Source organism: Candoia aspera, chromosome 8, assembly GCF_035149785.1.
Source record: "Candoia aspera isolate rCanAsp1 chromosome 8, rCanAsp1.hap2, whole genome shotgun sequence".
NCBI classification, from domain to species: domain Eukaryota; kingdom Metazoa; phylum Chordata; class Lepidosauria; order Squamata; family Boidae; genus Candoia; species Candoia aspera.
In genome coordinates, this window is record NC_086160.1 from 50,364,083 (window position 1) to 50,391,325 (window position 27,243).

At 36.2% G+C, this 27,243-nt stretch overlaps 1 protein-coding gene across 2 annotated transcripts in view; it reads left to right on the forward strand.

The window, feature by feature from the left end:
• Positions 1 to 27,243, forward strand: part of SEC24D (SEC24 homolog D, COPII coat complex component) — a 71,116-nt gene that overhangs the window by 21,884 nt on the left and 21,989 nt on the right. For both annotated transcript variants that reach the window (XM_063310419.1, XM_063310420.1), the window contains exons 9-13: positions 15,815 to 15,953; positions 19,126 to 19,241; positions 22,411 to 22,535; positions 23,665 to 23,853; positions 24,981 to 25,074. In XM_063310419.1, the coding sequence (XP_063166489.1) occupies positions 15,815 to 15,953; positions 19,126 to 19,241; positions 22,411 to 22,535; positions 23,665 to 23,853; positions 24,981 to 25,074 (663 nt within the window). The remainder of the gene's footprint in view (positions 1 to 15,814; positions 15,954 to 19,125; positions 19,242 to 22,410; positions 22,536 to 23,664; positions 23,854 to 24,980; positions 25,075 to 27,243) is intronic.

A 27,243-nucleotide genomic window follows, 5' to 3' on the forward strand; every position in this document is an offset into this window, starting at 1 on the left:
TTTATAATTTCATCATTTATAAAAATAATAAAGGCAGGATACAAATAAATAAATACGTTTTATTGTTTTAATGTTATGCTTTATTGTATCTGATTGCATTCTTATGTTATGACTTGTGGTTACAACAATATACTTTACTACTACTAGTAGCTGCAGCTTCTGGATGCTCTTTAAGGGCAGCTCAATGTAGAGTGCATTACAGTAATCCATTCAAGAGGTGAACAGGAGGACAAGATGTTATGGGAAACTTCAGGAGCTACTGCAGATAAAGATAGAATGAATGACTGCGAGCAGGACCTCGCAATCCAGGAATGGGTGCAACCTGGCCATAGCTGCTACCTGCTCTTTGAGCAAGAGTTTTGAGTCCAGGAGAACCCCCAGATGGCATATGCTGTTCCATTCATTTTAGTGAAGATAGTTGTGACTTTTTGCCAGAGATCCTTCATATTTACATGCTTGTGAGTTTAGGGATATGCATGCATAGTGCACTATGTGGTCTAAAGAATCATTTTGCTGATGTGTGAAAGGAATTGTAAAGGTTTATGCATTGTGTAATTATTTTTGGAAGTAGTTATCGCAGTTTGGGAGGACATAAACTCATCAAAAACTCACAAGCATTGAGGAACACTTAATAAATCCTCACGTTCAGAGGTGATGGGGAAGGAATAGGTTACTGAAATATTAATATTTTCGATTTATACAGAAATCAGTGAATCCCATGCCCTTTCTCTCTCACGTGGGCTTACAAACTAATGGTAAATATTTGAGCATAGGATGGGATAGTGAAGCTAAACAGAAAAAAAATCATTTTACCAAAATGGAGGACAAGATGTTATGGCAAACTTCAGGAGCTACTGCAGATAAAGATAGATGTCTATTTAGTTTGGGAAAATGTTGGTAAATATTTTGTTCCCAGGAAACCTGATCCATGACAGGGCTTGTTTTCATCAAAGGATATAAAAGCCTAGGGAACTGCTGAGGCTCTTATAAGGAAGTATATGAAGAAAAATAATCAGGAACTGATTGGTTCTGGGCATTTTGGACATGATTTTGTTTCAGAAGTTACTGATGCAGATGGCTTCAGTCTTTGGAGGGGCCACACAGATAATAACAAATTTCATCAACAGCCAGATTCAAGACAAGAGAACCTTAATGGGGCAGCTCCACCCACAGTAAGGTCGTCCAAATAAACCTATTGAGGAGATACAGATAGAAAACCAAAGTTAAAAAAAAATGTTTGGTACCCATATAGTAAGGCCTTAAGGTCTATTTGCTGTGAAAAGGACAGCATATAGGGTAAAATGTCCTCCTAAAGGAGTGCTGAATGCCATAAAAGTAAGACAGTGGGTCACTTTGCAAATGTTTGTCTTGTCTGAGAAATGAAATAAATTGAAACATATTGTGAAGTAATGAATATTTGTATGTGGACCATTTGCATACTCTAATAATAGCAGATGTCTTAGAAAATTAATGGTCGTTCAGTGTGCTTTAATGATTTCAGAAACTCTCTACAAGAACTCTAACTACAATATACAGACCACACTTTCCAGGTAACATTGCACATGTTTGGACTATGTAGCAATAAAATGCCGGAGACTTACAGTATATAGCGGATGAAAAATCACTCTCACAATGAATATCATCAGCAAAACATTCAACCTTAGAACAGTAATTTTTAGACTGGCATCTGGTGGTCCTCAGAGTCCACCAGATGTTAGAACTGTAGCCTCCCTACGTTCATTGCTCGGAGTCTGCTCACCATCTTAGCTGCTTCTCTTCACATTCACCACCAATCAGTTGGCTAGATCAGAGCCTATTTATTTATCCAGTGCCTGCCACAATTGTTAAATAAATGTGTTTTGCTACAAAATTTCATTTAAAAAGGCCTTTTAAAATGAAAGGATATGAGAAGGCATGCACAAATGCAACTGTAATAGTTTATTATAGTTATATTGTTTGCTAAAAGAAAAAACAAACAACTTTAATGCTCTTAAAGATGAAAATGCAGGGAGGAAGTGTTGGTTTAACTGGATAGTGTGTGATGACTGGAATGCTCGTGCATTCATTTAATTACGACTCATAAGCTCCTGCTTAGAAATCTATTTTAATGAAGTGAAGCATCCAGTACAGAGAAGAAGTTGCAAATGAAATTTCCGACACATTTCTACAATTTAAAATCACGGTAACTTCAAATTCCCCCGCACTGCCCTCTTAGGTATGTGCCCCCTCCTTCTCGTGCCAGCAGATGGCTGTAATGGTTCTTCGTGGATGACCTTGGTGCAAGGAGCTAACCCAAACAAGATGATTCCCACTCCAACCATGCTCCCCCTCCCTGCTGGTTAACTCGCAGGCTGACATGGGTTGGACCAAAATGGATGTGAGTGCAGTAAGGTGTTCTGGGAACATTTGATCAGGGAGCATAACATAGTCCCGCATTTCCCTAAAGTTTTATTTAGTACTCCATGATTGCTGAAAGTTTGAAAAACACTGCTTTAGAAGAAGTGGAAGGTACATAAGGAATATTGTAGGCTTCAGCTTGTTTCTGATAGATTTCTTCTGTGTATACACACATTATTGCTTCTTATCCAGGACTACAAACAATATTCAACTTTATACAAAATAGTTGGCTGTCACATGCATACATCTTGCCTACCACACTCAATCTGTTACTGTTTCTTTGCAGAGAGAAGATTTATGGTATCACAGGGACTAATTCTCTATGGTAACAGAGTTGTTATTCCAGCTGAGATGCAACAAGAAGTACTGGAAAAAAGGCCATTTAGGCAGCTCCAAATGCCAGAATGGGCAAGAATATCTGTTTTTGGCCATAGATGAGTCAAAATTTTAAATAAATTATAGAAGATCATGATTTTACCAACAAAAAATAACTTTCTCATCAGAAAAAAAAATGTGATAATTACACCAATGCCAGATAGAGCCTGGAAGATAATTAGGGCTGATGTTTTCAATATAGGAGGTTGTAATTATTTAGTTGTCATGGGCTGTTTTTCTCAGGTATCTATAGATTGCAAGTATGGCCAGTTTTTAAAAACAGGAACTCTGGGCAATGAACAAGATTAAAAACAATGCATTGATTAAAAAAAAAACATTTAAATGATGGGTAGATGAGGCTGGTCTAAGGAATAGAAGACATTTGTGCCTAGTTCACAAGAACTTCTAGAGATGGGACAAGTGAGATAAGCTTACCAACAGATCAAAATTCCAAGACCAAGTTATACCTCCACTCCCAAGAATAGTTATTGTTTTCAAGTGACTTCTAGAACAGAATGATCTGAAACCCTACACATTATAGAAACTAGTTTGGGTAATTTATTTATTAGGTGAAAATGCTGCTCAAATGCTGTTAGAGGTGAGTGATGATCTACTGCAGAGTTATAGAAAGCATTAATATTTATTTTTATGGAGTACATATAATTTGTGTCTTAAGGAAAGTAAGCGTTGAGAAGTAAAACCTTCTACTAGGAAAAGCAGACTAAGGATTGGATGCCATTTATATACTGTATGTTATTGTAAATAAACTAAATTATGTTGCTTAACTAGAATCTTAGGGCAGTTTATAAAGAGCAGGGAGTGGCTGGAAGAAATGAAACTGTCCATTACTATAGAGTCCTGGTAGTCAATGAACACACCTTTCTCATGTTGGTAAACGTCAGTGTCCAAGCCTTACCCTCTGTTGCCTGTTTGACTACTGATGCCATGAAGCCTCACCTGGAGCAATGGCTTTAGGATACCATGCATTACCTGGGAGAAATTCCTAAAACAGCAAGTTTCAAAGCAGTTAATGTAATTGTTTGTTACCAGAACCACCAGAACCACTAAAAAGGAGCTATCACCAGGATAATGGTTGATTAGATTAAGCATATTATACAAACTGGCCATTGAATAGCAATTAAAGCCTTTAATACTTGGGCTGCACAGACTGTCAGCTGCAACATGTTAAGAACAAAATGCAAATCATAAGCTTTATTGGCAATACAAAGCAAATGTAAGACAATAAAATACACATTAAAAGATACATGTGATCTAACATCTTTGGATGTGAATGTGAAGGGAGTGTTCTGCCTTTGTATCAGTCTTCAAGTACCATGATAAATTCATGCACGCAGGCATACAGAGAGTCTTCCTTGAATTGGGTAGACATAATTGTATAGAATTCTATGGAGAAACTAAAGTTTGTAATTTTATATTTCAATGTTTTACCCCTGCTGATTTCTTCTCCATTCTGACAATACAAATTGTTTTTATTTTCTGTGATTTGTGAGGAACCTTCCTTCCTTCCTTCCTTCCTTCCTTCCTTCCTTCCTTCCTTCCTTCCTTCCTTCCTTCCTTCCTTCCTTCCTTCCTTCCTTCCTTCCTTCCTTCCAGATGCAATATAATTGTTTGACAGAATGTATTTTTAGCAAACTATTGCTTTAGCAACGGATCATGAAAACAAAACCTAACAGCTATCGTGCTTGTCCAGGCACTTTGCGCGTTGGTTTTGGAGATGTATTAATATTGGCAAGGATTGGATAAACCAGATGATCTTTGTTTAACATTTAATGCTGCTTGTTAATATTATCTTGGCTAGAGGCTATCTTTTTATAGTTTTAGAATTCTAATCCAGTTTCTCCCTCTCTTTTTTTGTGTTTGCATTACCTAGAAGAAATTAGGTTACTTCAATAAGTGATAAATAGTAAATTAATATATTTTGTAATTTTCTAATAGTTCCTTAAATTTGCTTGTATCAGTTGTAGAAAAGTTAAGCTGATGCTCGATTTTTAAAAACTTCTTTAGAAATATGGCTATAGTAATAACACTGTTGCAATTGGAGGTGTGCAAACATTTTTAACTTTTTGAGATGGAAACTGGCAGGGTTACCATTTCCAATAGATATAGTTTTAAATGGGTCATGTTATGTTCTAAATATGTTAGAAGATGGGAGGGTTTTTTGATTGCCAAGGTAGCAAGGGTAGGAGTTAAGAGAAGGATTCAGCACAATAGGAGTTACAATGGTAAATCTTGCGATGTGGTTGAGGAAGAGTTGTGATGGAGAGGGAGATGTAGTTCTAGCAATCAACATGTGACTTCTACTCCGGTTTGAGACAGCACCATGAAAGGGGGATGTAATCTGATAGCCACCATTATTGGATGTTGACCTGATTGAAGTTGAAATTGGACTGATGGTGAGAGAGAGATTAAAATAGCATTTGCTGAAATTTAGGAGGAAGATAGTTGCTGGACTGGACTGTGGAATCTGATGAATTGTGAAGCTATTTGGAAATTAGGATTTTTTAATTCCTTGACATAGTATGGTCATTCATAGTGTTTGAACAGGTTAAGAAGATATATGGGAGCGGAGGTAGCAGTGATAAGGGCCAGGAACTCCTGGAAATAAATGTAGGGTTGGAGGTCAGAAGTGGAGGCTTCTTGTCTTTGCTTCACTCAGATTGACTGTGGAAACTTTGCCAGGAGAGCTGCCTCTTCCTGGCCTGCTGAGCCATGTGATTTGGGTATGGTAAGAATCAGGCAGGTGGCCCTGAGGGTGAGTATGACAGCAGTGAAGGCCCAGTATATAAGCATGTGGATCAACAGTGTAACTGACTGGGACCCATTACTCTCTTAGCTCCCAAGCTTGGTGAGATTACAGCATCAGAAAGAGTGGTATTCTGGCGCTGTTGCCTGAATGTCAGATTGGGGCAAATCCTTCTTATTGTGGGGGTGTCTGAGGAAAGCCTGATTTAGAATTAGAGCATAGTTTGGGAGAAGTGTTGCTAGTGGGCCCTGTGAGGAGGTATCTAGGCTCAGATTTCTTGAGGGATTAGAAGGAAGTCTACATTTATGTGAAATGTGGAAAGAATGAGAGAGGCTAATATGAGTGAATTGCCAGAATGTTGACCTGTATATAGATGGCTGTTTGATATATGGAGTTGTGATTGGGATTGATGTTATTGATTTTTTTTGTTATTTTTGCTATTTTTGTTTAAGTGTTGTTGCTATTTGGTAGCATTATGTTGGTGATAGTTTCCATGTAACAGGGGGAGGTAGATATACTGTATCACTGTTACTGTGGGCCAAAGAAGATGATGTGGGGGGCACCAGGCAGGGTGTTTTAGGGAAAGGAGGCTCAACAATCTGCTATCAATTCCTACTTCCACCTGGTCACCCCAATCCTGGATCCTCATCGTCAAGTTGCTGGTGACCTTGGACTTAGACTTTTGATGAAAAATGCAGACTTCTGGGGGAATGTGGTGAACTGAAGACGGCTCTGTGGCAAAAACCAGGGAACCAATGAGTAGACTGATTCCTTGGAACCTCTCCAGATTAGGAGAGGTTGGAAGATCACCCACATGTGCTCTGGATGGCTGCTTCCCTCAAGAACACTGCAGGACAGCAGTTTTCCACAGGTTTGAGTGCCAGGAGATGACGGGATTAGCCATCTTGCTTTCAACTGCGGTGGAGACTTTTAAAGGATACTTAGTTTGCCAACCTCACTTTCTAATCACTTTTGGAAATTGCTCATTAACTACTGCTAAGCTATTAGAGACCTTCAGAAAGACAGTTTGAAAATGCCAGGTCAGTCTGCCTTCAATCCTAAATGAAAGAAAACTTTAATTATAAGCTTAACAAGTTAAAGAATCTGAAATAAACAACAAAAATCTAAATAAGATTTTGATCCTAGAAAGTTATAAATGGACTAAGGGGCCAGATAAAATTGGAATATTGAAACTTTTACAATAAGATTTTGGAATTAATTATAAAGTACAAACAAATTCTCATGGGAAATAGATCCTGTTTTGGTTTTTACAAGATATAACATAGATAAAGAATTTCATGATTTTAAAAACTGGACACTAGAGGGACCTAAAAATTTTAGGTAGAGGAAAGATATACAGGCCTGCAAGATGGTGCAAAATGTTATGATAATAAAAATACTGGAGGAGACTTTTGAAGAATGGAATCAGAAAATAGTAGCCATAATGTCAACAATGTCAGTGGTGATGTCTGCTTCTGTGGATAGACTATGTCCAAAAGATGTTGAAGAAATGCCAAATGTAGAACAAATTTTATCTGACAAGATAGAGATGGTATCAAAAGTAGATTTACAACTGACACGCCAAGAGAATGATTTAGAAAAGGATGTTTCACTGGATCTACAAAAAAAATTGGCTGAGGTTTTAAAATTCAAAAGGGAAATACAAATGACAAACCAAGAGAGTGACCTGGATGATTTTTTTCCTACTAGATTTACAAAAGAGGCTTGTTAAAGCCTTGAAGAACTCTGTGCAATGGGACAAAGAAGAAGTGAAGAGAAATCAAATCCTACAACAATGTTTAAATGACTAAAGAAGGAACTGAAGAAAGGAAGGAATATAAAGTTGGTTTATTTGAAATAAGACATGCTGTTACTTCTGGCTACCTTTTATGGACTTTATGCTGACACCAGGACTGAAAAGATGATGATTTATGGATTTGTTTATAGATAAGATATGGGATATGGGATAAAAAGATAAATTTTTGTAACTTTATAGAGGTAAAGTATTACTAAATTTGTTTATACTTGTGATGAAGGTTGGAAGGTTGGAAGTCACTTTTTATATGTCTTTTCTCTTTCTTTATTGTATTCTTTACTTTTCTTTTTCTTCTCTTGTTTTCTTTCTTTTTCCTTGCACTTTTCCTCTTCTCTATTCTCTTTTCTTTCTTTAAGTTTAGTTTGTATTAGATTTTACTATATATGTGTATATATACACATACATACACATACACCTTTCTTTAGTTCCTTCTTTAGTTCATTCAAATATCGTTGTAGGATTTGATGACTTTTGATGAAAAATGCCAGCTCAATTTGTAATAAGGCCTTGTTTATCCATGACTTAGTGTTTGATGAGCAAGTGGACCTGAAATGTATTACCAAGTCTGGCTATGCAAGATCAACTATGTCATCCTATCCTAAATCTGTCCTCTTGGGTTTTGGATCCTTCATCAGCCTCAGCACCAAGGCTGGGGAGGAGGGATGGCATTAATCTACAGTAAAAAGGTACCTTGCCTGTGACCAGGGGCTCTGTTTTCAAGTAGTACCGTGTGAATGCCTGTATGTTAAGTTGAATTGCAAGGATGGATTATGGATCCTACTGGTATACCAGCTGCTCTGTTACCCAATGTGGTCCCTGCTTGCCTGTTGGACCAATTCTCAGGGCTAAGTCTGGAGTCCCTGCACCTGTTGGTATTGGTGATTTTAGCCTCCATTTTCCTAGGTGGCTGTGTCTGGGAAAGTTTGGTATTTCATGGCATCCATGGTGACCATGGGTCCTAAATAATCTTGGCACATGCAAAGGCCGCATGCTGGACCTTGAGTTTGCCTCAGAGCATTTTTGTGATGATTTGGATATGGAGGGTATAACATCCAGTCCTTTGCATTTTTTTTTTCATCTTGAGACATCTGCAGGGTGAATGGATTCATTTGGACGGTCTATTCCAGGAACCTTATGAATCCAGATAGCCTCCTGTGGGGAATTTCCGAGTGACTTGGCAGGAAGTTCTATTGATCGCCTGGTTAGCCACTGTCAACGGGAGGGAACTTGGCTTCTCTCTGTGGAAATGGAGCAGCGTTCCATTCTCTAGTTGCCAAAACTGAGTAATCGTAATCATTATAAATTCAAGAAATGGCACAGTGCAAACTTTGACTTACAGCCTTAAGGGATGTAGTGCAATTTCTTAAGCAAAGTTCATTGATTCTAAATAAAGTTGAATGCATTGGTTTTCAGGAATTCATGACAATGTTGTTGTTTTAATAAAGGAAAACTCTCCTTGAGTTATTTTTTTGTATACATGTTAAAATTTTTATCCTAAATCTCACTACTTCAACAATTTGGCTTAAGGCCATTTTAATGAATTTCTATAAAGCTTAAATAGATTCTCTGGAAAATAATATCTTTTTTAAAACCACCCATAAAAAAAAATTACTCCCTCTCCCTGTTATGGCAGGATTGGGCATTTCACAAGTCTCGTGAAGCCCCTAGAATGTCTTGATGATCAACTGTCATCTTGCCATTGAAATTTATAATATGTATTAAGTATCACTAAATTGGCATTGGTAATGGTCAAAACCACTCTATTTACATTTCCAGTGAGGGCAAAAATACATTGTGTTTGCTCTCTTTTGCTAGGCAGAAAACACAGGTGTCATAACTTGTCACTGTCAGGTTCCCAACTGGAGCTTGGCAGTAAATCACAGATTTTCTGTCACTTCACACTTGATTTGTCAGCTTGACTTGGATAAATTTTAATCGTCTTCCACAAATCATATTGCTGGCCTCTTTTTATTAGCAAGGGGCAAAGGAGAATGTGATTATGTGACTGAGTCGAGTTTTAAAGCTATGAATACCACTTTTAGTCTGAAAGTGGCACTAGAATGACTTCCAGCATGGATGAATGAAGCAAGGAAAACTTTCCCCTTCCTCTTCTTTCATTTTTGAAAACTAGCCAATATGGTGCTTTCAGCAGAAACTAAAAACTTATTTTCCAGTGCTCACAAGAACTTTGAGTAACAGTCTGTAAAAAAAGCAAAACCCAGATACATCAGATATTAGCTCTATGTATGGTCTTCTAAATGTCAGTAATCCAAATGTCAGTTCAGTGCTAAGTGAAAGCTATGAAAGGCAGTAGATTAGCATGAAAAAAGAAGCACTTTGCGGTCAATTATTTTCATGACCTTCTAGCAACAAAGTTAAAACTGCTGCTCCGATATTATGGCAATTCACCCATCTGTTTTGCATATTAGCTTGTTAAACCTCTCTTTCCAGTTCCTCTGTTTTGATTGCTTCTTCTCCCTGACATTTTGGAGACCTATTGTCTAGCAGAGGCTCTTGATTACCATGTTGTGTTCTGATTTCGTATTTGTGCTTCTATCACTGGTTAATCCTGACTGCTGACCTTCCCTTGATAAACAGCACCACCCAACTTCCAAATAACAACCAGCACTTCAAAGCTAAGGAGAGTCACTGGCATTCTAATTTATGCACCCCCTGCTTGGTTACTACAGTCATTAGAATGTGTAGGACTCTGTTGTGAATGCCAAACATGTCATGCTTAGGTTGCAGGAGACTTGAGCTAGAACTAGTACCCTTGAAATTAATGTACCCCTATAAGATATCGTAGGAAGCGAAGGATATTTGTTGAAAATGGACTTTGTGTAAATGTGGTAGGGCAATTTGTAGAATTCTTTGGCCATGCTTAATGATTTGCAGACAGGAGATGATGAAAAGACTAAAGTGGGCAATGTAGTTGGATAGAATTGCTAAGGCCATATGATGCGTGCAGGCAGGACTGGGATTTTATTTTTAAGTTTAGGCTAAGCTTATTTGTTTCCTGCATTCTGAGTTGGAAGGATTAGCCAGCGAAAAGATACTTCACTGTTAACAGGGTGCAAAACTTGGAGGTTCCTTCCTCGTCCCCATATAATCTAAAGATTATATGGAATCCTTGATGCTCTCTGACCCTTGTTGTTTTCTTGCAGACGTTTCATTGCCAGACTAGGCAACATCTTCAGTGCAATGAAATGTCTTCAAGAAAACAACAAGGCTCAGAGAGCACCAAGGACTCCACAGTTCAACCCTGAGCTACAAATATTCACTTCGATTGATTATATTGAAAAATGGGGTTTTCTCCCTGAGGGCAAGGATATTTGCTGTGAATGAGGCAATATTCAAACTACCACCCATCTTTTACAGTGCCCTTTGGGACTGACTTGCACACAGAGTGACTTATTGATCGGAAACACCTCTGCCATCCATGTGGCCCGGCATTGGGTTAAAGTTATATAAATGTTAAGTGTTTTTCTATTAAATGTTTATTAAATGTGTTTAACTTTCTAAATTTTAATTAATACTTTCACCCTTTCTATTTCCTGCACTTCTGACATGAAATGAGATGAGCTTATTTGTGCTTTCACGTTAATTTCCATGTGTTTCATGCCACAGATTGTGGGAACTAAATTAGAAAGTCACATCCAATGCCAGTATAATTCTTGGTCATGCAATATACTGTGCATTAGCAGTCTACCAATAAAGACCAGCCTTATGATATAAGAGTATAGCTGTTGACTAGAACCAAGAGGATTCTTTGCTTTGTCACAAGAAGATAAATCATCCATTAATTACTTCAGCCTATTATTATGCTCTATTATCCAGAACTTGCTGAATTCAGAATTTAGATTTGGAGGTTTTACCATAAAGATCTTAAAAAATAATAGCATATTAATTAATTCATCTATCAAATTTTAATGCTGCCCGGCCCCTTGACGACTCTGGGTGGCTTACAAATTTAGGCAGAATGCTACAGATAAATCACTGCTGTGAATTTGGCTCCTTCAGCATCAATTTGTAGCAGTTAATAGCAGGGAACCACAGTTAAAATGGTGCTACTAGTAATGGAATGTCCTTATAAAGCTTTAACTTTAGTTAACAGCCAATGTCTTGATTCTTTTGGCTTTGTTGTGTGGCTTTCAAGGGAACTTGTTTTTTCTGCCTTTCTGATTTTATGGCATGTTGGTAAACATTGCACTCCTTGACAACTGCAAATGTGTTGACTGCCCAGATATGTACCTTGTTATGTGCTGACTGATACAAATGCCAAGAGGGAACATATTCATACTGTTCATAGGAGAAAATTGATTAAATAGTGTATAGTAGTGTCACTGGTCTTATGTATGTATGTATATATAAAACATATACATATTGTATATAACACAAATATAGGTTATACTGTGTTACATACAGTACCCGATTCCTGATTTAATTTTCACAAATATCACTTGGTTTGCTTTATAAATATTACACTAATAGGATATTTGTTCTATTCAGATACTGCAAAGCCACAGTAGAGCAGAGGTCTCAAATTACAGTAATCTGGTGGGTCTAAGATAGCTAATATGACTCTAACAAAAAGAGTGATATCTGATAAATAATACATCTAAAATCAGCTCAGTTCTTGCTCAGTCAAGAGTCAATCACTACTTTTTCACCCCAGAGAAAACAAAATATGTGTTTCTACTAGATCATCCTAATTAATGGGTCAAAATTTTAAATGATACATATGGGGTGACTAAATAACTTTATGAAAAACAACATCACCGACACTTTCTCTTTAAAAATAGCTTAGAGAAATCACAACATGCCCAACAGAGAATCTGAGGTAGTAACTTTGTACATCATAGCATTTTATTGCCAGTTGCCTTGTTAATGTTTTTAGTCATCATTAGGAACAAATTAGATTTATTACTATTGATTCTGAATGCCCTTTTTTCAGGGACCAACATCAGCACATTATTTCATTGTAAGACAAATTAATAACATTTGTTTGGTCTTTCTCAGTCTCACTGGATTTGTATTTTAGCATATGCTGCAACTCTACTGATACTGCAATTAGCACAGGTCTGATGCTTATTATAAGTACTGTATCTCTTTGGGTACAGTGACCCCTACAGATAGTATGGAGCATAAAGAAGAGTTTTGCAAAGCTGACATACCGTCTTTTCTGACTGTAGACAATTATAGCTGAAATCATCATACTCAAATGAACTTCTTAGTTTTATTTTAGATAAATGAATAAAAGACTACATTTAATAATAATAATAAAATTTGTGCATAAAAGGTTTATGTTAGATCAGGCATAAAAAAAACAAGATCTGTGCCATTCTGACTTTGAAATGAATTCATAATCATGTTTAAGAAGTGAATGGCCACAGATTTAAATAAGTGATACTGTTACGAAGATGATCGTAAACAGCCCTAGTTTAAAATTAAGAAAGACATCAAAGAAGCTTTCAGGCTACAAGAATTTCCCTGACAAGTATAGTAACTCTTTGAAGAATGTGGATTTCATATGAATAGGAAAATACCAGAGAAAGCAGTTTTTTAAAAACATGCATTTCCTTTTAAGTTTATTGTTCTTGGAATAAATAGATGATTTCTGCTGTTGATGGCATTGTAGGCAAATTGCATACATTTGCATATATAAACTAAATAAAATAGTTGATGAAGTGGTATTTCTGATCATAGTAATATAACAGTTTTTTCCCCCCAAAATATTAGTTTTAATTATATTTCAGTTGTACTATTTCTTTGCAATAACTGTGTTTTAATTCTGTACTGCTGACAATTAAAAAGGCAAGACCATTCTTAAAAACATTTAATGTAAGGCTAAAATGATATGTTGCTAACTTGAGTTTTTTATGGGAATCAGAATGAGTACAAAGATAAACTTTCCACCTCTAATAAGAAAACATTAGAAAAATTTGTTTTGTTTTGATTTTACTAAATCTGTCTCTAGTAATATATTAGATACAAGCAAGCAGATTAATATATCTGCAGCCTGTTAACCTCAACCAGTGACTTTTATGAGCATTCTTTTTTATTTGAGCTTGCTGATTTGAGGAAATAATTCATAGAAGATAAATTACTCACAAATTATTTTTTTTTAACATAGCCTTGTTTCAGTGCAAAGCAATTTGACTGAAAGAAAAGGTAGACCAAACTACTGGCTTATTGGACACAATCCAGCCCAAACAATCCAGTTCCATGTATTTTTATTGAAAATAATTCTTGCTGAGTTTAGAAGACTTTATTCCTTACCCTGTGAGATTCAATGGAAAGAATTATGCATGTTTCTCTCTTTTGTTAGATCTTTTGTTAAATCTGATAGGACTTGAAGTAGAAAATGTTCAAAATTGACTATTCAAGCTGCTATAAAAATGATTATGCTTATACCTCCTGCTTTAGGATAACAGCCTGGTAGTTGCTGCTCCATCAGTTATCCATGGGGGGCACCTCACTTGGTGCCCATACCCTAACACTGGTGTGTGAGAGACACACATTAACTCATACAGAAATGTGTTGCATTTCTAGTGATGAACAGGTTAAATAGGGGGGGGGGAGAGAGAGAATTTCAGTAGTGCACCTCCTGGCTGAGAAGCATAAAGATGGTTAATAGAATATTCAGCCTTCCCTCCTGTTCTGCAGGAGATAAACCAATCCCATGGATGATAAACAAAATATAATTATATTTAAAAGAAGAGAAAATGTAAAAACAAGTCGTAATGTTAAATATTAAAATGCAAACTTTCAGTGTGGAAGAAGATAATTATAGGGCTGCCTAGATTATGATTAACACAGTAGCTTGCAAGTTAGTTAGAAAAGAAAAATACTTGAGCAGATCACAAAATGGTACTGGTCTGCTGATGTAAAGGCATACAGTGGTACCTTGAAGAAAATATGCAGCAGCCATTGGGGGAACATGAGGAAGAAATACAAGATTGCCTCACCTTCACTCTCTTTGGTATAAGATGGAGGGAAGGAGAAAAATTATCAACTTTCTAGATTATATTATTATAGCCTATATCAATAAAATAAAGTTCTAGCATTTCTTGTGGTATCTGTTTCCAGATCTGGACTACATTGAAGGGCTGACAACTATAAATAGAGACCCCCTTTGCCCAAATTATTCAAAGAGAATGGGGAGAAAGTTCCAAATATTATTACAGAACACAAGTTTCTAAAGGAAAAAAAAATCTTCATGAACTTTGCCTGAGATTTGATTGAAGGCTGACATCAAACATTCAATTCCCTAACTTGTACAGAGAGATGAAGAACGTAAGACATAGCACAACACAGAAAGCAGAAATACAACAACCTAGTGCAAATTCCTAGCTATACATGTTTTATCTATTTCTTCAGAAACAAAATACTTTTTGAAGCAAATGTTCTTCAGTTACTTCACCAGGTTCTTGGAAGTTCCAAAAAGTTAATCAGGGCTCAAGGGAGATGGGAAAACCTTGTTCTTTACCTTGCTTTCCCTGTAGACCTCTGCCTGAAAAAAAACACCTCTATCTCTAATAAGAGGAGAGGCTTGACTCTGTATGTGACCAATAGCCATTTCTTATTCATGGGGAAGGGGACTGTGAGTCTGAAACTGCAATCTGCAGTTTAGCATACTAACTACATTCAATATGTTCAGTGAAATTTCGATTTATCAAATATCAGAGAATTGGGTTTCACTTGCTGAGGTCCTTTGCAAAATGACTTCATTATACAAATGACATAAATCCCTGTGATACCCGACTCGTCAGTTTATCAGACATTTCTTTCCCCAAATTAGTCAGTTTATCAGACCTTTCTCTCCCCAAAATAAGTCTATTGAAATGAAGTTTGCTGGGGGGTGGGTGTATGTGTGTGCACATGCGCTAAGGGTCATATTAAGAAAAGATATAAGTACATTGCACATTCATATAAGAAACCTTGTCATTACAATGATAATTATTTCCGAATAAATGTTATCACTGCATTATACTATGCAATTATATACAATTAGTTGCTTTAATTTTTGTTTACAGTAGATATGATCCAGCCCAAGGTTAGGTACTTTCAAATCCCAGTCATTTTAGTGGGAAAGATTTGTCCTCAACTCTCCCATAAGAAAAGCTTGAGTGATGTATGATCAGTGAGCTAGTTTGTATTAGTTAAGGAATAAAGTTTGCTTTTTTAAAGTTACTTTTCCATTGTGAAGCATTGATGCGTGCTGTTCTTCAATTATATTTCATATTGATTCAATTAAGCAACAAGAACAGTATTGTAAATTACAAAACATTAAAAGTGCTATGTGGAGGAAAGCACACAGGATTCAGGATTCATTAAGAAAACTGTAGTTTAAAAACTCCCTCAGTATGAATATAAAAGCAGCGATTCTTCAAATGTAACTGTATATAGCTGAGACAGTGACCTATTCAATTTGCATCATCATTTTTTAAAATTCTCTGCAGACACCACTTTATCTGGTAAACCATGGGGAAAATGGACCAATTCGATGCAATCGGTGCAAAGCTTACATGTGCCCCTTCATGCAGTTCATTGAGGGAGGAAGAAAATATCAGTGTGGGTTTTGTAACTGTGTGAATGATGGTAAGTAGTATTGGTTTTCTTATTGTTGTTTTTGAGATTAAAGAGAACTGATTCTCCAAACAAATATTGACATATTTGGGTTAATTAAAAAGAAGAAAATAGAAGAATTTTTTTTCACTTTATTCCAACTGGAAATAATGTTTATAAAAATATGTCACTTTTGTGGAAATCTCATCTAGTGTAGATGAATTACAAGAAATCATATATCTCAGTTCCATTTGCACAGACTATGCTGAGTGACAAAGAGGATTAAATATATTTTAATGCAGTTCTTTGTCTTCTGAATGTAGCTGTTGCTTACAAATTATGACTATTTCTGAGTTTTGTAATAGCCTTTGAAAATAGAGCATCCCTGACCAAAGAACTGCTTCTGCATTTATTATTTGTTCAAATGTAGGCTGGACAATATATTTCAGGGATTCTTTAATTTGGATTCATGAATTGAGCACGGGGTTGAACATCATGACATAATTGGCCCTTTCCAACTCTGTGATTCCAGTGAATGAAGGAATGATCAATTAAGATCAAAGGGAATGAAGATTAGATGTTCACACTAATCTTCTACCTAAGAAAAGGCCACTGGAAATCTTTGCTGAACTTCCTTCACCCACTACCCTATTCTCTTCTTAGCATCTCTGTGTTTCTATTCCAATATGAAAATAAGCATTACAGCTGAATCTTTTGCCTGATTTTCCAAATGTGTATATTTGTGGATTACCACAAGGCATATAGATATAAAATTGCAATCCCAAAGTAAGAATCAGGATCATGCCAGGATGAATTGGTATTTTGCTTAAACATTTCACTTCATGTGAACCGAAATTCTGAATTTGTCCATTGGAAATATTTCAGCATGGTCCTTCATGTTGTGTCTTATTAGAGGAAGACTTCACAAAGCCTTGTATTATCTTGGCAGTAGTAAATGTGCAATAGAGTCATTTGATCTTTGCTCTAGGAATTCTATTTCATATTGAACAGAAAAAACACAAAACAGCATACCTGTTGTTTTCTACACGGTTAGAACAATTACCAAAGATAAGCTAGAAATCTTTGTATTAAGGAAGTGCTGCTGTTTCCATATACAAGCAGAACGTTACATTTTGACAGGCAGAGAAAAGAATCAAAGGCTTTCCTTAAGATATACAGATACATGTACTATGTATGCTTAACGAGAAAGAACAGCAAGAACAGTCAATCTGTTGGTTGTTGTTTTTTTTGGACAAGTACTTGAGTTTTTTCTATAAGATCACTTCTGTAAAATAATAGTACTGTGAATTTTATACCCCATGTGTGATTTCATTAAAGTAGGGAGGCAGGCAAAGAAAAGTATTTATTATTAAATGAAATTGTTTTCTATATAGATTGAAATACATTTTTGAACCATTTAGAAAAGAACAAGTATTAAGTTCCTTGCCTCCGTTTATGACAAAGGACTATGATGGTTAAATCATCCATTAATTTTACTGTGACTGGAGTTGCTTTGAACAGTAGATGCCATGCCATATTTGTCCAAGTGCAACTGCATGTGACTCATAAATACAAGTTCCTGAGCTTCTGGCTGAGTCCCAAGGCTTTGTCAGAATGCGTCTTTCAAGATGTTTGCATCTAGTTGGATTTCCTCAGCTGGATCAAAGTGGCACAGAGCTTTCCCTAATACAGTAATCTTTTCAACTGTGAAACATGAACCTTGAAAGTCTTATGCCAACTCTTATTTGCTTCAGAGCTTAATCTGTGGAAAGAAAGAGAAGACAGTTGGCTGCTGGGACTGTTTATTCAGCAGAAAGTTCTCACAAATGTATATAGAAGTGAGCTATCAAACATTTAGACTGATATTGCCATTTAACTAGAATTGTTTGCATGCCTGCAATATTCTTTTCCTTCTGCTTTTTTTTTGCACTGTAAGTTTCATCATAAGCAGAAGTTAAAAGAACAATGTCCAGTCTTGTGGAGAAGATGATGGCCATGGTAAAATAATTGTAAATTTATTTCCAGGATTGCACTAGCCTCCCCTTCAGCAGCTAGGTGTTTCTACAAAAACTTGTGGTTGTTTGAAGGAGTCAGATATGGGTGATGCATTTGTACTTCCACGATTTCTAAAGCATAGTTCTGAATTAAAACTGAAACATTGCATAGCCAAGTATTTGCTGGGTTCATAACGGGAGGATAGAACATACACAAATGTGTATTGTATGAATGTTGGAGGAGGTCTCGTGTTTCTACAGTGAACAGTTACTTGAGATCTGAGAGCTGCTGCATTTTCACTGCCATTACTTACCTGTATTACTTACATCTGTGAAATAATACAATGTAAGATTTATTGTTCCACCACAATTTTTGCACCTTGGAAGGTGTGCTGATTTTTTTTTTAATTGCTATCTACTACCAGCAAACTGCTTTTCCTCAAGGACAGGTCTAAGGAAAGTTTTTTTTCTTTTCAAATTCTTAAACTTTAATTGCACTAAATGAGCAAAAATATAGAGGCAGCGCCTCTTTGCTTCTCCTCACAGAGAAAAACAAAAACTCTTGGGTTCTTTTGAGGTACAGGATTGGTCCTTTTCCAATACCTTTAAAGGCAATCCAAGCCCACCCCACTTCTTTTCTCCTTCCCTCCCTTTGCCATTTAGCATATACTTAAGGAAATGCAACTTCCCTATTGAAAGCTGCTGCAATGGCTGTTGCAATTGTGTAACATGCAAATGCTGAAGTAGCCAGTAAGGAACTTCATATAAATGGTTAGAGGAAAAACATAATATGAAGAGAAATAACATCAGAGATATGGGTTTGCTTGTGCAGTGTGTGCCTCACCAGACAGACAGCATACTGACAGAATGAAACTCTCCTAAATCCTACAACCGAAAAGGTGTGTGATTAGATTGACAGAAAAAATAGGGATGAGGCAAGTAAAGGAAGTCTGTTCAAGATGGAGAGATTTGGTTGGAAACATAAACTTATATTACAAGTGGTTTCATCTTCACCAATAATTGTTGTAAAGCAAAATCCATGTAAAAAGCTACGAAAAGAGCTACTTACATCCCTTGCAACGTTGCTCCTTTCATATAAAATCTACTGTGTATCCGGTATTACCACTTTCAGAACAATGCAGTGTGAGGTTTTATATGGCCATTTGTGTTGAACGAAAGGAGAGAAATAAATCCTCCCCTTTTTTTTTTAGTTCCTCCATTCTATTTTCAACATCTGGATCACATTGGTAGAAGAATAGACCACTACGAAAGACCAGAGCTCTCACTTGGATCTTATGAGTATGTTGCTACTTTAGATTATTGCAAGGTAAATCTGATTCAACATGAAAAAATATTGTAATACATGTGCTAAATCAGAGAGAATTCATTACATATGTAAAAAGTTGAGCCTTATTTGTTTATTTAAAATTAAAATCTATACCCAGGGTAATATGAAATATACAGTCCAAATAAAGAAGAATATGGTAAGTTACATTAATACAATAGAATTTTCCTTTTTTTCCCCTAAAATTTTCTCTTGAGGAGCAGAATCCATATTTTTAGTTTTTACAGTCATATAATGAATGTGTTCACATACTGTAACATGCTTAATATGATTATTGAATTGGTTCATTTTGTGTCTTTGCACAGAACACCACTATCAATTGTCTGAGTCACACAGTACACTAATCTCATAAAATCTAATCAGGGTTAAAACTAACCAAGCTTACAATTTTTTATGAATATAGCCACTATATTTTTAATCTGATAACCTGGTAAGCCAAAGAACACTGTTCCCCCATTGATCTGATGTTTCAAAGCACATATGAAAAAGATCTGGTTCTCCTTTTGGACCACAAGTTAACATGAGACAATAGTGTGGTGCAGCTGGTAAAAGACAAATGCTATGTTGGGTGCCTTAAACAGAACCATAGAGCCCAGATCAGTGTGAACAATTGTTCCACTCTACTCTACCTTGCCCTGCAGTTCTGGGCACCTCAATGCAGACAGGACTGTGAGAAGTTGGAGAGAGTATAGAGTAGGACTACTAAAATGGTGAGGAGTCCAGAAAGAAAGCCCTCTGAGCAGTACCGACTCAAGAGTACATGACAACAGCCACATTGACTGATGGTACCACCTCACGCTGATGTGAAAATTTGTATTTTTAGAATGGTTTGGAAGAAGGGTGGCATTGGCCAGTGTCTATTCACCCTTAGCCTAAATCCAGCCCAGCCTGTGAGGAATAATTAAAAGATCCAGGTATGTTTCCTGTAAAAGAGACAACTGAGGAAAGATACAATAGCAAACTTCAGATCCCTTCAAATACCTGTCACATGGGAGAGAGAGTAAGCATGTTCTCTGTTGCTGGAACTGGACCAAGATCAGGATCAGGACCAGTGGGTTAAAGGTACAAGGAAGTAGGTCAGCAGGAAATTCCCAAATATACAAGTGGTCAGCCAGTGCAACAGGCTGCCATATGAAGTGGAGTGTTATCCTTCACTAGAAGTTTTCAGATAGAGAATGGAGAGTTGTCTGTAAGAGATGCTGTAGTAGATCCTGCACTGAGCAAGGGGTTGGGCCAGATGACCTCTAAAATTCTCTTCCAACCTATCATTTTATGACCTATGTTTTATCTTGAACTTGCATGGATCTCTGGATAAGTCTTTGTAGGATTCAGTTTTTTTCTTTCTAATTTATAATATATTCTTGGTTAAGTTGAATTATGAACTGTCCATTCCTTTTATAACTGACATTTCATATTGTAAACTTTATCACTAATGTTTGGGGGAAAGATATTTGAGCTTTCCACCTCAATATCTGAGGAAAATGACAACTTTCTATTGTGTTTGTTGATGATAAATATGTAGGAATATTAACCATGATGATAAATATTTAGGGAGAATTAATATATAGATAGGTGTTTTGTGGTGGTATTTGGAGATTAGTTAGAACAGCTTTTAAAAACTCAGAACTCCTAATCAATTTCTGCAGTTCCCTTATTTCTCTGAGGGATGTTCTGACATCTTAAGCTTATGACTGGAAGAAGAAGAAACAGCCATTATTGTACATTATGATGCAATTACTCAGAGTTGCATTCCTAATCACCTTGTCCTTTATTTTTCAACAATTAATCTATGAATGTGTGGATTAGCTTCTATGAGTTACTTATGGTGCAGGAAGTGGTTTTCATAAGCATTCAACTCATGCTAGAGTTCAGGCTGATTGTTTGAAAGAGAAAATATGGGAGCCTGTTCTAAGTTTATATTTGACTTCAGGGGATTTTCAGCATTGAATTGGAGCAGAGGGAAAGTTGTTTATCATTTTTATGTTCCTGGAGCAAAGGCAACCTATGAGTGCTTGCAGTGGGTAGCCGATATCCTCAACAGCATTCTCATAAATTGTCTTGATGCTGAATGTTTTCTTCAAAAAAGGTCTGAGAAACACTTTTTTTGTCTGCTTAAATTCTTGATTAATATTATTAGTTCCTTAAGTTCATAAGATACCTCATCATCCAGCTCTGAGAGTTAAGTAAAAATGGTGGGACATCAGAAGATTTGACTAACCCAGAGTGTGCAGAACATTTATGCACATAGAGTACCTATAAAAGGGACTGTATATCTTGAGCAGTGTTCTGCATGAGAACACTCAACATATAGGAGGAGGCATGGGAGATTCTTTCATAAAATTATTTTCACCCCTTAGTCCTTTGTGCCTTGCAGCTTAAACAAAGTAGTATTAGGAAAGTGCAAGGGGAAGCAATGAAAATTACCTTCCTTTTTAAGTAAGCATGTATGCTGCTCCCCATATTGAGATCACAAGAGCCAGGATAGATCATGGTGTTTATATTTTTTTCACCTTGCACCATCATCCTAATGAAAATCCCCCACCTCTTTTCCATCTGGGTGGGAAGTCGCTTGGCAGGATGACTGAGATTTTCAAAGTCTTAATATCAGAAGAGAGTGACACTTAAATTAGCTGTAATTACTGTAATAGTATTTTTTTTTTACTGTTCAATCATGTCTGATTCTCAGAGACAGCCATGACAAGTCCTTACAGCTTTCTTGGTAAGGTTTTTCAGAAGTGGTTTGCCATTGCCTCCTTCCTAGGGCTGAGAGAGAGTGGCTGGCCCAAGGTCACCCAGCTGGCTTTGCGCCTAAGGTGGGACTAGAACTCATGGTCTCCTAGTTTCTAGCCTGATGCCTTAACCACTACACCAAACTGACTCTCTTAATAGTAATTATGATAGCACTGACATTAATAGTAATATAATATTTGGAAATCTCTGGTTGTTTTGAGAATCTTGGAAAAAAATATCAAATTTGTCATACAATTGTTGTTTTTATTTTATTATTTATTTGTTTGTTTTTTCACCGCCTATCTCGGCGGTTTACAAAGTAAAAATTAAATATCAATTAAAAAGATGCATTGTAAAATATAAATATAATATATAATAAAAGCTCTACATTATAAAATGCCTTTTTCTTTCTTCTTCATAGAACAACAAGCCGCCCCAGCCACCAGCCTATATTTTTATGATTGATGTGTCATACAATAACATAAAAAGTGGTCTTGTTAAGCTCATTTGTGAAGAACTAAAAACCATGCTGAACAGACTTCCAAAGTAAGAAAAAAGTATAATAAATATTCAGCAAAAGTAATAACATTTTTAATTTAAAAACAACTGATGGGTGAAAGTCATGACTGATGGATGGATTATTTGATTCTTTCCTTCTCCTTTCACTTCTGTAATGATGCACCTCATGTTGTCATCTTCAACCCGTTGCACTCAGCTTCAAGCAGATATTTAATGCAACAAAACAAAAACAAAATCAGTCTTGTCCCATGTTTATAATTTGTTTGGATTCTCTCTCTCTCCCTCTCTCTCTCTCTCTCTTGAGCCAGCTTAACAGGATCCATCTCATCTTGGTCAAACTCAAAAAGCTAAGCAGGCTTGGACTTGGATAGAATGTGGGTGGGAAGCCACCAGGAAATCCCAGGTCTAAAGGCAAATATCTCCCATATTATGAGCAAGAAAACTGCATGGCCCTGTCCATAAAGCTACCAGGGGTCAAGCCTGGATTAAGGAGACTGTACTGCTGTTTTTTCAGTAGGAGCATTGTTTCGAAGGTAGTAGGATAAGTGGGTTAAGAAAGGAGTGCCTTGGGACTATTATTTATTTATTTATTTATTTTTCTATTAATCAAATTTATACACCACCCAGGGTCGCTTGGTGTGAAATGGGTGGCCATATAAATGTGATAAATAAATAAATATGTGCCACCTATCTCACTGCCATTATAAGGGCAATCCAGGATAATTCCTAAAGGTACCAGTGTTCATCTCTTTGGTGTCCACCAGGCTATTTATCCAATCGAATTTGTTTTTTTTTAAAAGGTAGTTTTAATTAAAACAAAAATATTAAAAATACTTCTGAGGTATACATGGTTTATATAGTTACTCTTAGGAAACCAAAGCATTGGGTGTCTGCAACCCAATGCTTGCTCTGAAAGTCAGTCAGAGTTCTCCATCAGTTATTTATTCTTTCTAACTCACATCCAGATTCTGACCTCATATATCTGGCCAGGAATTGATTCACTGAAAGGTTTCAACAAGAGCTGCATACTGTATGTGTGGATGTAGTCTTTTACCTACCATGTTTATATAAAATCTGAATGTTTGGGTAAGGTGAAATAATAACAGTGCAAAGCAATTTCCTGCAACTGTGCTTTCTAAAACTCTTTCTCTTCAAGGGAGGAGCAAGGCGTTTCAACAATTCGAGTTGGATTTGTCACTTACAATAAAGTCCTCTTTTTCTTCAATGTAAAAAGCACTCTCGCGCAACCTCAGATGATGGTAGTTACTGATGTCAGTGAAGTATTTGTACCTTTGTTGGATGGCTTCCTTGTCAACTTCCAAGAGTCACAATCTGTTATAAATAAGTAAGCAAATATTTTATATATTTGTTTCTCATATTAATATCTCAGCAGGGATTATATTTGTAAAAAGCCATGCACTCCCAATAATATGTACTTCATATTTAACAATATAAAGAGCAGTCACATGAACTAATATAGTATATTTTTGCTCACATATGGTAAAGGTGAAAGGTCCCCTGTGCAAGCACCGAGTCCTGTCTGGCCCTTTGGGGGATGCCACTTTCGCAGTGTTTTCTTGACAGACTATAGCAGGGTGGTTTGCCATTGCCTTCCCTGGTCATTGCCAACCCCAGCAAGCTGGGTACTCATTGTATTCGTATGGCTAGACTATTTCAATACTACAAAGGCATGGCCCACTGTTCCGCTGAGAGAGAATTTCAGTCATCACAGAACCACCCAGATTATTTTTTTTTAATGGACAAACTCCCCAATGAATGGGAAAACTTGAAAAAGGTTGTCAGTCTGATTCTTAGCAGCCTAAGCAATTTGCAACCTATTCTATTGAGGATTTGTGTAGCTAATATTGCGCTTGTGTAGATTTGTATATCTATGTTTGCATGTTCAGTACAATTGAACTCACTGTTTAAATTATAAAATGTATGATTATATACATTTAATTTTCCTAAAACTCTTATGAAAGATACTTGTCAAATTTTGTATTTTTGTTTCTAGCCCTTCTTAAAATGTAATTTCTTTTCATATAATAGATTATAATTATACCACCTAGAGTCCCTCCTTTGAGGGGAGATGGGTGGTGATAAAAATTTAACAAATAAATAAATAAATATAAATAAATAAATAATCCAAGCACAAGTGTTCTTTGCATGAGTTTCAGGTTTTTTTCTTGTCAAATAAGGCCTCTATATAGTTTTGTAAAGGCTGATAATCTAAATAAATATAATTGTTTTATCTTTTCTTTAATGAAAAGGCCTTCAGGGAAAAAAATGGATCTTTATAATTTTGCAGCCTTCCTAAACACTTTAATTGCAGATAAATCCCATAATGTACAAGCTGGATTTTTATTATGGGAGCTGTAGTTTCACCAAGTTTGAGAGCACCAGATTGGAGAAGGGTGATTTCTTCCATCTAGTCCAATCTTTTGAACCACCAATTTTCCTTCCCTTGTCTAGCTTGCTGGACCAGATTCCTGAGATGTTTGAAGATACAAATGAGAGCGAGACAGTCTTTGCTCCAGTGATCCAGGCAGGCATGGAAGCACTCAAGGTTAGACTCCTTTTCACCTCAGAGCCTTGCTAAGCTATGAAAAACTCTCCTTGAAAAATATTGATTTATTTTTCCCCAGGTTGCACCATAAAACATAGGAACACTACTGCTGTTGTATAGCAATTTTTAAAAAAAATAATGTTCCAGTGCACATGATATGACAAGATTCTTTTTAAAAATAAGATACTATTAAAGAAATACATTTATCTATGTATGTGAGGTGGGGCAAGTACAAGATCAAAAAATATGGTCTGGTGGGATTTCTGGTAGGGCTTATGATGCACCCTTGCAATCTCCCCCCCCTCCAATTTAATTTTATTTGCATAATACATAACAGGCTATTTCCATCACACAATTCCCTTTTGGGTAAGCAACATTATGTAAAGTGTGGAAAAGCAGTAAGAAATAGTAAGAAATAATTCTCATCCCTTTAACAGAATTAAAGTTCTGTTTATAGCAGTCCCATTCACTGTATCTATCCATACATTTATATCCTTGAAAACTATCCTTATTTCCACTAATTCCATATACATTGACTTTTTAATAAGAATTTTATTAAGTTTCAAGCAAAGATAAAAGCTACAGAAAAACAAAAAACTACAAATAAAAAAAATTAAAAAAATGTGGAAACACAAGAAATTTTTTTTCAAAGTTACAAAAAGAGGTGACTTTCGACTTTTAACAGCAAGAATCTACAAAAATTTCCATAATCAGTCCTTTACTCTATATTAAACCAAAATCACATTATTTCTATAAATCATTCCATTGGCACATCGTAAAAATCACTAAATACAGTTAATCCCTCCCCTTATATTAAAAGAAAAAAAAAAGAAAAATTTATATAAACCTCCTAATCAACTTCCTCCCCAAGATAACATTTATTTAATTATTTCCTTCCTACTACTATTCTATACATTTCTGTCTACTATAATAAAGATCAAACTAAATATATATATAAATTATATGCCATTGTTCTTGATAATACAACAGTTTTAATAACCTGGATCATATTAAACCCAAAACCATCCAGACATTTATTATTTTTTATTATACCTTGATAATCTTAATCCAAATCGTTAAAGATAAATGAAATCAGCCAAACCATAAAAGCAATCCAGATAAATATTCTTAAACCCGTATCCCAGTTCAAAATAAACCAGAGCATTTACATATCCCCACAATGTGCACAGAGGTTTTTTTGAAAAAAATCGAAGAGCCCAACTGCCCCCCTCAGAAACTCTGACTTCTCTTCAGGAAACCTCCCATACATAATAACCCCTTCTTTTCCATGGCATTCCATCAGAAGATCAATTTCACTTATGGCTTGCAACTCACTCTCTCCCTTAAATTTCTCCAACTCAACTATCTGATCTCCATCCAGCATTTCAGTAGAAATCCCAATCTCATTCTTAGAAGAGACATTTCTGTCACTGTTAAATTCCTCAGTTTCATCCACGACATGGCACATTTTAGACTTCATATTTTCCACAATGTCTTGAATGTCTTGCATAAAAATTTGGTAAGAATCAGACAAAATATGTTTAAAATCTTGATGGAAGTCAAAGAAAATCTGTTTAGAATCCTCCATGTCTCATGCAATAAATTATGGCGCCCCTAGGAGCTTAACCAGCGAATATGAAAAAATCCTGGAATGTGTTTACACAAGTGAAAGTGAGATATGCAGGCAGTTCCCCAGGGAAAGTAGAAGCAGAAAACTGAAAGTTCAAAACAGCCAATTCAACGTGTAGGAAAATGCTAATATCTTCAAATTTAGTACAAAAATAATAGGGAGACAATTATTTACTCTCAATCCTCCTTAATATTTGGAGGGAAAACAAAGTCCAAAACTTAAAAAATAATTTTTAAAAAAAAATAAATCCCAAAAATAATGTTAAGCACCAAGACAGCCGGCTTCTCCTTGCTGTAGGAAGCCTCTCTTAGGATATGCGTACTTAAAAGAAATATAAATTGAGTGATTTAGAAATGGGGTGGCTGGGCCTAGCGTCCCTTTAAGGCTACAGCACAGCTTGGGAAATGGTGACATCCTAGCCTCCTGGCTAGCTCTTCCCAGTCCAATATGACACGCTGTTTGCAATCTCCTGGCTGCAAGCAGCCACCCGGAGGATAGATGGGGTGATTCCAAGTATTTTCCTTTTTCCAGAAAAACAC